The following is a 14,897-nucleotide window of genomic DNA, read 5'->3' as shown; positions in this document are numbered from 1 at the left end:
TCCCCAGCCAGATGGATGGAAAAGCGTTTCGGAAACTTACACCTTGTAAAGAGGCCGCTAACTTCTTGGAAACAAGTCTCTCCATGTTAACCGGTCCCCTTTATTCTTATCCAACCACTTCCCACAGGGGAAGTTGGTGGTGATGCCCGTGGCTGAGTTGGTGATCTCCACTCGCTCCACCAGCCAACCGGGGGACAGCCCGCTGCTGTCGTGCTCAATCCGAACTTTCTTCAGCTCTCCGAGTTCCAAGATCTCCAGGTAAAAGCGATCGGTGCTAGCCCGCTCAAAGAGATTGCGGAATCTCTGCTTTAAACGCCGCTTGCCCGAATCGCCGTTCGCTCCGAAGATGGTGACGTGGACCTTGGCATCTGTGCCAGAACCTTTTTGGGAGCCTGTCACGACAATCACTTCGTATCGGACGGGCGCCAAGCTCCGAGCTTTGCTGGCGAAACTTTCGATCACCTTGGAACATTCAAACACCTTGTAGTCTCCCCTCTTGGCTCGGAGTGGGATTTTCGCGTTGCATTGGAAAAAATACCTGCCGGAAGAAGAGAAGAGAGCGCTGAATGGGAAAGGATTAAATGGAAATAAATGAAAAATATTTGCTGCAGAGGACTTGTTTTTCTTTGGCAAGGAAGAACTGGCTTTCTCTAACGAGTATCGTGCCAGCTTTACTAAATCCTTTCTGGCTGAATGCTTGTTACCCTTTTGTTTAAATTCCTTCTGGCGGCAAAACTCCGCATCAGTTTGTTGAAGGAAACGTCTTCATTGTGGTTCAGTCCAAGCCAGGGATAAACAACATGGCGACTGCTTTAAAAAGAAGGTTGCAGTTTATTGAAGAGGAGAGCCAGACAGGAAGAGGGCTCTGGAAGAAAAGAGAGTGAGCACATGGAGGGAGTGAGGTTTTATACCCTCTTGGGCTTTTGTGTTTGGAGTTGTTAGGTGAGTTTTGCCCCATTTTACAACCTTCTTTGCCACAGTTGTTAAGTGAATCACGGCAGATGTTAATTTAGTAACAGGGTTATTAAGGGAATCTGGCTTCCCCATCGACTTTGCTTGTCCGAAGGTCATAAAAGGGGATCACGTCACACACACACACACACACACACACACACACACACACACACGGGACAGTGCAACCATCATCGAGACGAGTCAGTTGCCAAGCCTCTGGATTTTGATCACATGACCACGGGGGATGCTGCAATGGCTGTAAGGGTGAAAAACGGCCTAAGTCCCTTTTTTTCAGCGCCCTTGTCACTTTGAATGATCGCTAAGTGAATTGTTGCAAGCCGAGGACTGTCGGTACAGCAGTCAGGATCACAAACCTTTGAGCACCACAAGCCAAGATGCCTGTGACTGATTGTCTATGACGGGGTTGGGGAACCTTGGCCCTTTTATGACTTGTGGACTTCAACTCCCCGAATTCCTCAGCCACTCATGCTGGCTCAGGAATTCTGGGAGTTGAAGTCCACAACTCATGAGGGGAACTTAGTTCCCCCATACTGGCTCAGGAATTCTGGGAGAATGAAGTTTACAAGTCATGAGGGGGGCATTGTTTCCCCATGCTGGCTCAGGAATTCTGGGAGTTGACGTCCACGAGTCAGGAAGGGGCCATAGTTCCCCCATGCTGGCTCAGGAATTCTGGGAGTTGAAGTCCACGAGTCACAAAGGGGACATAGTTCCCCCATGCTGGCTCAGGAATTCTGGGAGTTGAAGTTCACAAGTCATGAGGGGGCCATTGTTTCCCCATGCTGGCTCATGAATTCTGGGAGTTGAAGTCCACGAGTCACGAAGGGGCCATAGATCCCCCATGCTGACTCAGGAATTCTGGGAGTTGAAGTCCACGAGTCACAAAGGGGCCATAGTTCCCCACACCTTGTCTATGACATTCATGCATCTTTTCATTATGAGGCACTTACTTGTTGCCAAGTTCCATCTCCGTAATGACAATTTCCTGAACATGCCAATATGTGTCTGGTTTTGCCTTCAGTCTTTTCCCATCTTTTGGACAGTGACCAACAGAGATGGCGGCAATATCATCAACATTTTTTGAAGAAAACTGGAATACATCTGATGCTCCTCTGCAGATTGCATTCCCCCCCAACACAGATAAAGCTTTAAGTATTAATGAACAGACCAGCAATCACTAATTGCAATGTACATGGTTGCAATATTAATGCAACATACAATACAGCCAGTTTTGCCTAGTGGTTAAAGCACCCTGCTAGAACTCGCCCTGTGGGTTCTAGTCCCACCTTAGGCATGAAAGCCAACTGGGTTACTTTGAGCCAATCACCAGGAGATAGTGAGTTCCAGTCCCGCCTTAGGCATGAAAGCCAGCTGGGTGACTTTGGGCCAATCACCAGGAGACGGTGAGTTCTAGTCCCTCCTTAGGCATGAAAGCCAGCTGGGTGACTTTGGGCCAATCACCAGGAGACGGTGAGTTCTAGTCCCGCCTTAGGCACGAAAGCCAGCTGGGTGACTTTGGGCCAATCACCAGGTGACTGAGAGTTCTAGTTCAGCCTCAGGCACAAAATTCACCTGGGTGACCTTGGGCCAATCACCAGGAGACAGTGAGTTCTAGTCCTGCCTCAGGCATAAAAGCCAACTTTGAGCCAATTACTCTCTCTCATACATACATACAAACACAAACATACCGTAAACACACACACAGAGACACACACACACACAGAGAGAGAGAGACACAAATAAATAAATAGTTTTAAAGCTCAAAAACTGTCTAGCACAAATTTACAGTATATAGCCTTATATCTTTAAATCATCCCTAGAATGTTCCAGGAAGGATTTACCCACATATAATATTAATTTATTTCATGCCAGATGAAAACCATATTTTCTAATTTGTCTGAAAGGTTTCCTGACTTCTTTCTTATTTAAAGGCATAGCTATAATTGTGCTCACAAGCAAGCCAGCATTTCTGAATGGACAGGTCACCAAGCTAATGTAGGTTCTCTGAGCACTGATGAGAAACATTTTAATCAATTAATTAACACACATCATGTTGCACATATAAACATCCCAATTCTTTTAAAGGAAAAGAAAGGAATTTATTTATTTGGAGATTAGAGAATTAAGATACGTCTGTTTAGCAAAGGCATTCCCTACTGTGGCCCACAATGAATGAATCTTATAACGATATATAGTTACACATACAGTAATTATTTTTTTTAAATGAGCAATAGAGTCTGCTGATCAACGCATTCATTAAGGGCAATCTTTTAATCAGCCCAAAGTTTGCTGATTATAATCATTCCATTTTATAAGGAAGGAACAGTTCAGGCCGTTATAATTATGGTGTTATAATAACCTACCTTAAAAATCTTCTCTTCCTGGAGGAGTTCTCCAGGACGAACTCCTTAGAACGGCCTCGTTTGCCTTCAAAAATAATGGATACGTTTTCCTTGCTCTCTGCCTCCTCCTTGTCACTGGTGATGGTGAGGATCTCATAAGCTTGAAAGTTAAGAGAGAGCACAAAGTTCAGGCTGAGCATCCTAGTTTAGCTTTTCCCACGCCATGGTTCCTAGTTCAGGAGCATCTTGACGATCCAAGGCCTGGAGACCAAAACGTACGAAGAACGGCTGCAGGACTTGGGTTTGGCTCGTCCACGGGTCAGCAACCTGCGGCTCTGGAGCCTCATGCGGCTCTTTCAGCCTTCTCCTGCAGCTCCCAGTTTGCTCTGTGTGTGTGTGTGTGTGTGTGTGTGTGTGTTTGTGTGTGTGTAAAAAAGAGAGCGGCTTCATGCTGTTCTCTGACAAGCTGACAAGCTTATTGGGCGGAGCTCCTGCCTTTGCTGCATCTCCGCAGAAAGCAACAGCACTCTCTCTCTCTCTCTCTCTCTCTCTCTCTCTCTCTCTCTCTCTCTCTCTCTCTCTCTCTCTCACACACACACACACACACACACACACACACACACACACACACACAGAGTGGGGGAAGAGGACTGGCAGACCAAGGGCAGGAGAGCCAGCCTAGTAAGAATGTGTGTCAGCTTGTCGGAGAACAGCGTGAAGCCAACGTGCCAGGTGAGCAGAAGATCGGAGAGAGAGAGAGAGAGAGAGAGAGAGAGAGAGAGAGAGAGAGAGAGAGAGAGAGAACTCATGCACAGCAGCCTCTATTTCTTTTTAATTAAACTCTTCAATCAAGCTCCTCCCCCTTGTGCACGCGTGTGCGCGAGAGAGTTTTGTGGCTTCCAGTGTTTTCTTTCCTCTGGGCAACGGGTCCAAGTGGCTCTTTGAGTGTTCAAGGTTGCCGACCCCTGGGCTAGTCCAAAGAAAAGAAGAAACAGGGGAGACATGACAGCAGCGTTCCAGTATCTGAGGGGCTGCCCCAAAGACAAGGAGGGGGTCAAGCTATTCCCCGAAGCACCAGAGGGCAGGACAGGAAACAACGGTTGGAAACTGATCAAAGAGAGAAGCAACCTGGAACTAAGGAGAAACTTCCTGACACTGAGGACAATCAACCAGTGGAACAGCCTGCCACCAGAAATCATGACCTGCCTGGAGGTTTTTAAGAAGAAACTAGACAGTCACTTGTCTGAGATGGTATAGGTTCTCCTGCTTGAGCAGGGGGCTGGACTAGAAGACCTCCAGGGTCCCTTCCAGATCTATTCTATTCTATTCTATTCTATTCTATTCTATTCTATTCTATTCTATTCTATTCTATTCTATTCTATTCTATTCTATTCTATTCTATTCTATTCTATTTCTAGTCTAGTCTATTCTATTCTATTCTATTCTATTCTATTTCTAGTCTAGTCTAGTCTAGTCTAGTCTAGTCTAGTCTAGTCTATTTTTAAGAAAACATTGGAAGGTCATTTGTCTGAAATTGTATTGGGTCTCCTGTTTGAGCAGGTGATTACATTTAAGGTCTTCCGAGAATTGTTCCAATTCTGTTATTCTGTTCTTCTGCTTTGTCAACAAGAGCCCTATTTTTGATCCTTGATGTCGCCAGACGGTTGGACTGGGGCACCTTTCCCCTCAAAAGCAAGAAAACCCGGGAGAACTATTCTATCAATCTGTGCTTCTAAGTGCAACCCTAGGGGATCATTAGTTACTCTCCGCTTACAACAGCTTCTTAACTTCCTTCCCCTTATGATGCCCTGTTTGTTTCCAGAAGTGCTGCACCGGTGCAGAGTGGATGGTTAAAATCGTCAGCTTCAGCAGCTTGAGTCGCCTTCATTTAGCCAACATTCATGCTGGACAGGCCTAGATGGACATGTGGATGCCTGATCTCCATGCATATGTGAAATTTAAAGCTTTAAAAACACATGGCAACGGATCAATCTATTGAACCGCATTCGCGAGATTTATTCAGCTGACTTCTCTGACTCTCTAAAAGTAAGATTAAGACAACTGTATTTTCCCCCCCTTTAGGCCTTCATAAGATTAGATTAGATTAGCTGACCATGCACAGAAAAACGCTCTTTTTCATTTTTTAGCGCCGCTGTCCAGAAGACAGTGCTCGTGACATTTATGACAAGGAGAGTCAGTGTCATTGTCTCATTTATCCCATTTGTACCCACGTGTCTGCTCGTAGAAGTGACAGGAATATGGCCTCAGAACTTTAATGTTTAAGGAGAGGCTATAAGCTGAAAAAGCCATTTTTCAGTGACATCTCATCTCATTCCTCCCAGAATAACAGAGTTGGAAGGGACCTTGGAGGTCATCTAGTCCAACCCCCTGCTCAGGACAGGAAAGCCTTATACCACTTCAGACAAATGGCTGTCCAATCCCTTCTTAAAAGGGATGGAGCACCCACAACTTCTGGTGGCAAGCTGTTCCACTGGTTGATTCTCCTGACTGTTAGGAAGTTTCTCCTTACTCTAGGTTGCTGTTGTTGATTAGTTTCCATCCATTGTTGATTGTCCTGCCTTCAGGTGCTTTGGAGAATAGCTTGACTCCCTCTTCTTTGGGGCAGCCCCTGAAATATTGAGCACTGCTATCATGTCACCCCTTATCCTTCCCTTCACTGAATTAGACATACCCAATTCTGTTCTTTGTATGTTTTAGCCTCCAGTCCCCTGATCATCTTTGTTGCTCTTCTCTGCACTCTTTCTAGAGTCTCAGCACCTTTTTTACATCGTGGTGACCAAAACTGGATGCGGGATTCCAAGTGTGGCCTTACCAAGGCCTTGTAAAGTTGTATTAACTCTTCACGTGATCTCGATTCTGTCCCTCTGTTAATGCAGTTTAGGATTGCGCTGGTGTTTTTGGCAGCTGCCGCACACGGCTGGCTCCTGTTTAAGGGATTGTCCACTAGGACTCCGAGATCCCTCTCGCAGTTGCAACTATTGAGCAAGGTACCATCTATACCAGGGGTCTCAAACTCATTGCGTCACATGATGTGGTGTGACGTCTCGTGACTTTTCCCCCGTTGCTGGAGCTGGGCTTCCACGTGACACATCCGGCCCCCTGGCCAGCAGTTTGACACCCCTGATCTATACTGTACCTGTGCATGTGGTTTTTCTTGCTTGTTGTTCAACTTACTGGTACGTTCTTTCAATTCCAAAATGTCATTATTTGCACAAGCCAGTTCCCGTATAATCTGCCCATCAGCTTCACCCTTGGCAAGCCAGCAGTCACACTGGAAACGGAAAGTTTTGTCGACCAGAGTGTCTTCAATGTCAATATATTCCAGATGCCAGCCAGGTGCGATTCCTGTTAGAGGACAAAAATCTTATTGCTTTGGAAGAACAGAACAGAACAGAACAGAACAGAATAAAGTAGGTCAGGGGTGTCAAACTCAATTTCATTGAGGGCCGCATCAGCATTGCGGTTGCCCTCAGGGGGCTGGGTGGGTATGGCCTGGGTGGGTGTGGCCTACTGGGTGGGCGTGGCTAGAGTGCGTATGGCCTACTGGGTGGGCGTGGCCAGCTCTACATCGTTCGCATCAAGGGTGCCTATGGGGGCCTGGGCGGGAGTGGGACAGATCTGGGGGTCTCTGGCAGAAGGAGGGTCTCTGGGCCAGGGCCAAGGCAGCGGGGGCCGTTCCCTCACTCTTTCCAGGATGGCTTCGTGGGCCGCATGAAACCACTTCACGGGCCTGATCTGGCCGCCGGGCCTTGTGTTTGACATGTCTGGAATAGGAGCTGGAAGCGACCTTTGGAGGTCTTCTAGTGCAGCCCCCCACTCAAGCAGGAGAACCTATACCATCTCAGACAGGTGACTGTTTAGCCTCTTCTTAAAAACCTCCATTGATGGGGCGCCCATGATTTCTGGTGGCAAGGTGTTCCACTGGTTGATTTTCCTCACTGTCAGGAAGTTTCTCCTTAATTCCAGGTTGCTTCTCTCCTTGACCACTTTCCAGCCATTGTTTTCTCATCCTGCCCTCTGGTGCTTTGGAGAATAATGTGAACCCCCCCACCCTCTTCTTTGTGGCTGCCCCTCAGATACTGGAATAACTGCTATCATGTCACCCCTATTTCTTCTTTTCTTTAGACTAGCCAAACCCAAGTCCCGCAGCCGTTGTTTGTACGTTTCGGTCTCCAGGCCATTGATCATCTTAGTTGCTCTTCTCTGAATTTTTCCCAAGGTCTCAACATCTTTTTTGTGATACGGTGAACAGAATTCTAGGTGTGGCCTCATTAGGGTTTTATAAAGCGGTACTAATACTTCGCGTGATATTGATTCTATGCCTCTGTTTATGCAACCCAGGACTGTATTGGCAATGTGATTACTACTATGTGTTTCCTGCCTGAGAAGGGGGTTGGACTAGATGACCTCCAAGGTCCGTTCCAATTATTATTATTATTGTTTGTTGTTGTTGTTGTCAATGAGAGAAGCAACCTAGAACTAAGGAGAAATTTCCTGACAGTGAGAACAATTAATTAACCAGTGGAACAACCTGCCTCCAGAAACTGTGGGTGCTCCAACACTGGAAGTTTTTAAGAAGAGACTGGACAGCCATTTGTCTGAAATGGTATAAGGTTTTCTTCCTGAGCAGGGGGTTGGACTAGATGACCTCCAAGGTCCCTTCCAACTCTGTTATTCTTCCTTCTGGTAGCTAATTTTTTTTGTTGCCCAGGCCCAGAATGGACTTTCGGAAGTGGCATCCATGCAGAGAACTGGCTGTTCACATATTTAAATCCCACCACTCCTCCCTCCCTCCCTCCCTCCCTCCCTCCCTCCCTCCCTCCCTTCCTTCCTTCCTTCCTTCCTTCCTTCCTTCCTTCCTTCCTTCCTTCCTTCCTTCCTTCCTTTCCCAACACTGGAAGTTTTTAAGAAGAGACTGGACAGCCATTTGTCTGAGCAGGGGGTTGGACTAGATGACCTCCAAGGTCCTTTCCAACTCTGTTATTCTATAATAATGAGCTATGGGCAGAGCAGAAGCTGGAATCACATTCAACACAGAGACATATGTTGGCTTGACAGCAAGACTTGTGAGGTCTGCAATTAATTGCTAGCTTGCTGGCTTAATGACTCTACTCAGGGTCTGCTCATCAAGTGAAGGGCCACGCAGCCCAGTTCTGGATCCTGAACTTTTTAATCTTTTGATTAATGAAGTGAATGAGAAGGTGGAAGACACCCTCCTCAAATCTGTAGAGGACACAAAACCTGGGAGGGACAGCAAATGCCTTGAAACATCGAAATAAATCAACCAGGGAACAGAAGGAATAATGATGACAGGATTAAATTTACCGGAGACAAATGCAAAAATCTTCACTTCGGAAAAGTCAGCGCAAATGCACAGGTTATATCGAGTGAAAGAATTTCTGGCAGGGCAAAAGAACTTGTGAAAAAGATGTGGAAAAGATATTTGTTTACCAAATTTTGAACAACAACAACAACAAAAGAGACATATGGCGTGGCTAAAAAAAAGAAAGAACGAAACGCAATTTTAAGATTTATTTATTTATTTATTTATTTATTTAGTTACATTTATATACCGCCCTATTCCCTGAGGACTCAGGGCGGTTTACAGGAAATTAAAAAATCCACCATACAAAAGTTAAAAAACCAAATTAAAAAATATTAAATTGACCCTGTATACTTAAAACCCCAATTAAAAATTTCTCCTCAGCCTGGGCCTGAGAGCTCAAAGAGCCAGGTCTTCAGGCCCCGGCGGAATGATCGGAGGTCGGGGGCAGTCCTCAGCTCCACCGGCAGCTGGTTCCAGAGGGCAGGCGCTCCCACTGAGAAAGCCCTATCCCTGGGTGTCACCCGCCGGCAATCTCTCACCGGCGGCACCCTGAGCAGACCCTCCCTGTGGGAGCGCACTGGGCGAAGGGCGTTTGATGTCGGCAGCAGGTGTTCCCTCAAATAGCCCGGACCCAGGCCATGTAGGGCTTTATAGGTGATAACCAGCACCTTGAATTTCACCCGGAGGGCAACCGGAAGCCAATGCAGCTCGCGGAGTAGAGGTGTTACATGGGAGTATCGGGAGACCCCCATTACAACTCGCGCGGCCGCATTCTGCACCAGTTGAAGCCTCCGAGTGGTCTTCAAGGGCAGCCCCATGTAGAGAGCGTTACAGTAGTCCAAACGGGAGGTAACAAGCGCATGAGTAACTGTGCGTAGGGCGTCTCGGTCCAGATAGGGACGCAACTGGCGCACCAGGCGAACCTGTGCAAAAGCCCCCCTGGTCACGGCTCCTATGTGGTCTTCAAAATTGAGCCGTGAGTCCAGGAGGACGCCCAGGTTGCGAGCCCTATCAACGGGGGGTAACACCTCACCCCCCATCATTAAGGATGGAATAACTTGGTTAACCCGAGATGCCGATATGCACAGCCACTCAGTCTTGGCGGGATTGAGACGAAGCCTGTTTCTCCCCATCCAGACCTGAACCGCCTCCAGGCACCGGGACATCACGGAGAGGGCATCGCTGGGTTGGTTCGGGGTGGAAAGAAAAAGTTGGGTATCATCAGCGTACTGGTGATACCCCACCCCGAAACCACGAATGATCTCGCCCAGCGGCTTCATATAGATGTTGAACAGGAGAGGCGAGAGGACCGACCCCTGAGGAACTCCACAAATGAGAGACCTCGGGGCGGATCTCTGCCCTCCTGTCAACACCGACTGCGAGCGGCCCTGGAGGTAGGAGGAGAACCACCGTAAAACAGTGCCTCCCACTCCCAACCCCCTGAGACGCCGCAGCAGGATACCATGGTCGATGGTATCGAAAGCCGCTGAGAGATCTAATAGGACCAGGACAGAGGAACAACCCCTGTCCCTAGCCCTCCAGAGATCATTCACCAGCGCGACCAATGCCGTCTCCGTGCTGTGTCCGGGCCTGAAGCCCGATTGGTACGGGTCCAGATAATCAGTTTCTTCCAGGAACAGAGGGAGCTGATGCGCCACCACACTCTCAACAACCTTCGCCAGAAAGCGAAGGTTGGAGACTGGACGATAGTTGTTTAAAACAGCCGGGTCCAAAGCAGGCTTCTTGAGAAGGGGTCTCACCACCGCCTCCTTCAAGGCGGCAGGGAAGACACCCTCCTTCAAAGAAGCAGTTATTACTGCATGGAACCAGCCTCGTGTTCCCTCCCGAGCCGCATAAGCTAGCCAGGAGGGGCACGGATCCAACAAACAGGTGGTGGTGCTCAGTCTCCCCATGATCCTGTCCACATCATCAGGGGAAACAGGGTCGAACTCAGTCCAGATAACATGCTCAAGACCGCCTGATTCCTCCACGTCAGACTCTGCCCAGTCAGAGTCCAGACCGGTCCGGATCCGAGCGATTTTGTCCGCCAGATGATGACTAAACTCCTCGGCTCGTCCCTGCAAGGGATCCTCTCTCACCTCCTGGTTAAGGAGGGAGCGAGTCACCCTAAACAGGGCGGCCGGGCGATTATCTGCGGACGCGATAAGGGCAGCAAAGTAGTTAGACTTCGCCGTCCTTATCGCCGCAAGATAAGACCTTATAAAGGTCTTATTTAACGGAAATGATTTGCAAAGTACGGGAAGAAATATATCCTCTTTTTTTTTTACTTTCCCCCCCCTACTGTGTCTCATTCTGGGTGCCAGAAAAACTAGATCAGGTTCAAAACTGGACAAAAGAGACAGCTAGGGCCCTAAAAAAAATGCAATCCTATGAAATTAAGGGCATGGAGGTTCAAACATGTGAAGAAGGGTTGCAGGAGTTGAGTTTGGCCAGTCTAGAGAAAAGAAGGACTAGGGGGTGACACGATAGCAGTATTCAAGTATTTGAGGGGCTGCCACGAGGAAGAGGAGGGGGTCAAACTATTCTCCAAAGAACCGGAAGGCAAGACAAGAAACAATGCATGGAAGCTAATCAAGGAGAGAAGCGACCTGGAATTAAGGAGAAACTTCCTGACAGTGAGGACAATTAACCAGTGGAACAGAAGTTGCCTCCAGAAGTTGTGGGTGCTCCAACACTGGAGGTTTTCAAGAAGACATTGGACAGCCATTTGTCTGGAATGGTTGCTTGAGCAAGGGGTTGGACTAGAAGACCTCCAAGGTCCCTTCCAGCTCTATTCTGATTGATTGATTGAAAAGACTTGGAAAGAATTGAATAGAATAGCAGAATAACGGGTAATGTGTTTGCAAGGTCTAAACTTGGTCACCCCAGAATGCAGGATACAGAATAATGGATTACAGGAAAGAGGTTTTGACTGAATGTTAAAAAAAATGTGGGTTACGGTGTGAGGAGCTGGACTGTAGAATCTATTCCCAAGAGACGTGTTGGCCAACATTTCCTGGGTCCGGGGTATCTGAGGGAACACCTGCTGCCGGCTTCAAACGCCCTTCGCCCAGTGCGCTCCCACAGGGAGGGTCTGCTCAGGGTTCCGCCGGTGAGAGATTGCCGGCGGGTGACACCCAGGGATAGGGCCTTCTCAGTGGGAGCGCCTGCCCTCTGGAACCAGCTGCCGGTGGAGCTGAGAACTGCCCCCGACCTCCGATCATTCCGCCGGGGCCTGAAGACCTGGCTCTTTGAGCTCTCGGGCCCAGGCTGAGGAGAATTTTTAATTGGGGTTTTAATCGTGTACAGGGTCAATTTAATATTTTTTAATATGGTTTTAACTTTTGTATGTTGGATTTTTTTAATTCCCTGTAAACCGCCCTGAGTCCTCAGGGAAAGGGCGGTATACAAATGCAACTAAATAAATAAATAAATAAATAAACATTTCATTCAAAGTCTTCAATCAGATGGTAGACAGCTGTCACTCAATACTGCTTCGGTTCGAATCCCTCACTGAACAGAGCAGTGATTCTCAACCTCAGCAACTTTAGGCTGATGACTTTTCATTTCCTAGGAAGTCTCCAGGAAGTCTTCCTTTTAACACCGCTGTGGCTGAATCCCCACATCTTGCATGTAACCATCACTGTTCCATAACATTGCCCTTATCTCAACATCAGCCCATAATTGAGACAGGGTTAAGACATCATTGTCCCATAATATTTTATCCCTTATTCTGGCATCTTCCAAGGATTTGGGTACAGGTAGACATAATGATGATGATGATGATGTTGGAAGGGGCCTTGGAGGTCTTCAACCCCCTGCTCAGGCAGGAAACGCTATACCATTTCAGACAAATGGCTGTCCGGTCTCTTCTTCAAAAGAGAATAGAATAGAATAGAATAGAATAGAATAGAATAGAATAGAATAGAATAGAATAGAATAGAATAGAATAGAATAGAATAGAATAGAATAGAATAGAATAGAATAGAATAGAATGGAATGGAATGGAATGGAATGGAATGGAATGGAATAGAATAGAATAGAATAGAATAGAATAGAATAGAATAGAATAGAATAGAATAGAATAGAATAGAATTATATGGAATAGAATAGAATTATAGAAAGAGAATAGAATAGAATTATGGGATGGAATAGAATAGAATAGAATAGAATAGAATAGAATAGAATAGAATAGAATAGAATAGAATAGAATAGAATAGAATAGAATAGAATAGAATAGAATAGAATAGAATAGAATTATATGGAATAGAATAGAATTATAGAAAGAGAATAGAATAGAATTATGGGATGGAATAGAATAGAATAGAATAGAATAGAATAGAATAGAATAGAATAGAATAGAATAGAATAGAATAGAATAGAATAGAATAGAATAGAATAGAATAGAATAGAATAGAATTATAGAAAGTGAATAGAATAGAATAGAATTGAAAATAGAATATAAATATAGAAAGAGAAGAGAAGGAATGGAATGGAATAGAATAGAAATAGAATAGAATAGAATAGAATAGAATAGAATAGAATAGAATAGAATAGAATAGAATAGAATAGAATAGAATAGAATGGAATGGAATGGAATGGAATGGAATGGAATGGAATGGAATGGAATGGAATGGAATGGAATGGAATAGAACAGAACAGAACAGAACAGAATAGAATAGAATAGAATAGAATAGAAAATATGGAATGGAATGGAATGGAAAGGAATGGAAGAGAAGAGAAGAGAAGAGAAGAGAAGAGAAGAGAAGAGAAGAGAAGAGAAGAGAAGAGAAGAGAAGAGAAGAGAAGAGAAGAGAAGAGAAGAGAAGAGAAGAGAAGAGAAGAGAAGAGAAAATATGGAATGGAATGGAACAGAATAGAATAGATATTGGAATATAGAATAGAACGGAACAGAACGGAACGGAACAGAACAGAACAGATCCGGAAGGGACCTTAGAGGAATCTAGTCCAGCCCTCCATCTTCCAGGGATGGTGCATCCATGATTTCTGATCACAGGGTGCCCCCTTTGTTTTTAAAACCCTTTTTGAGGGTAACCCTGGAATTTTCAGAAGTTGTCCCTTAAAATTAAGCATAACTGTTGACTTTACCTTTGTTGTCGTGCCAGATACGCACTTTGCAGAGATCCCCGAGGCTGAATATGTCAGGAAAATGGAAGACATCCAGCTGGTTCCTCTCAAATTTGTTGGACTTGTGGGACTCCTTCAAAGCCAAGGTCCCACTGTCCCCGTGCTCTCCCCAAACGATCATGGAGACGTTGGCATCTGTTCCGGCCCCTGCAAGAAAGAAGTGATAGACGCGGCCATCAGAAGAGGTCTGTGGAGATGCTCAATCGATCCAGGTCCCGGTTGTCCCGGAGATGCTTTTCCGAAAGGCAACTGGCCTTTCTTGTTTTTCTTTGAAGAGATTTCGCTTCTCATCCCAGAAGCTTCATCAGCTCTGACTGGATGGGAATTGAAATCCCTTGACCGTGAGCCAGCCGTGTGCAGCAACAGCCAAAAAAGCTAACACAATCCGGGGTTGCATAAACAGAGGCATAGAATCAAGAACACGAGAAGGATTAGTACCTGTTAGGCATATGGTGTTAGCCTACAATGTTGCGTTGAAAATATATTAACCATGATGTTATGTCTTTAAGATGTTAATTGGCCAATGGGTGTGTAAGTGTTGTCATGGCCATAAGAGGAAGCTAGGAACGTAGCTTCTCTCTCTCTCTGAATTCACTGCTCTCTACTATTACTGTTTTTGCTCTGTTACCTGAACTGTGTATTGACCTCTGGACCGGTAAGAAGTCTTTGTATTTTGGATTGCTACCTGGACTGTTTATTTTTGACTGTGCATTTTTTATTCTTACACCACCTCAAAAGTAAACTACTTTTTGCTTTTACAACTCAGTGTACTCTTGTGTTTACTGTGTGACTCTTGCTGCTCTCAGTACCCTTCCTTGTCTGTGCAACTCTTTGGTAGCACAAGGAGACCTCTGCAAAACAAATTCTTTAACAGTACCTCTTTGTAAAACCCTGGTGAGGCCACACCTGGAATACGGCAGCCAATTTTGGTCACCTTATCACAAAAAAGATGTTGAGAGTTTGGAAAAAGTTCAGAGAAGAGCAACTAAGAAGATCCAAGGCCTGGAGACCAAAACATACGAAGAACGGCTGCGGGACTTGGGTTTGGCTAGTCTAAAGAAAAGAAGAAATAGGGGAGACATGATAGC

At 46.0% G+C, this 14,897-nt stretch overlaps 1 protein-coding gene and 1 long non-coding RNA gene across 2 annotated transcripts in view; one reads left to right on the top strand and one right to left on the bottom strand.

The window, feature by feature from the left end:
- Positions 1-14,897, top strand: part of LOC308663138 — an 861,733-nt gene that overhangs the window by 129,074 nt on the left and 717,762 nt on the right. The gene's annotated exons all lie outside the window — the stretch shown is intronic.
- Positions 58-14,897, bottom strand: part of LOXHD1 (lipoxygenase homology PLAT domains 1) — a gene marked incomplete at both ends in the record, with an annotated part of 233,602 nt that continues 218,762 nt past the window's right edge. Inside the window, 4 exons of the mRNA XM_081321186.1 lie at positions 58-538; positions 3,336-3,474; positions 6,510-6,680; positions 13,771-13,956. Of these exons, the coding sequence (XP_081177312.1) occupies positions 58-538; positions 3,336-3,474; positions 6,510-6,680; positions 13,771-13,956 (977 nt within the window). The remainder of the gene's footprint in view (positions 539-3,335; positions 3,475-6,509; positions 6,681-13,770; positions 13,957-14,897) is intronic.

This window comes from Vipera berus (genome assembly GCF_964194415.1).
Source record: "Vipera berus genome assembly, chromosome: 2".
NCBI lineage: Eukaryota > Metazoa > Chordata > Lepidosauria > Squamata > Viperidae > Vipera > Vipera berus.
The sequence above is the reverse complement of the archived record's forward strand: the minus strand, read 5'-3'. Positions and strand labels throughout refer to the sequence as shown.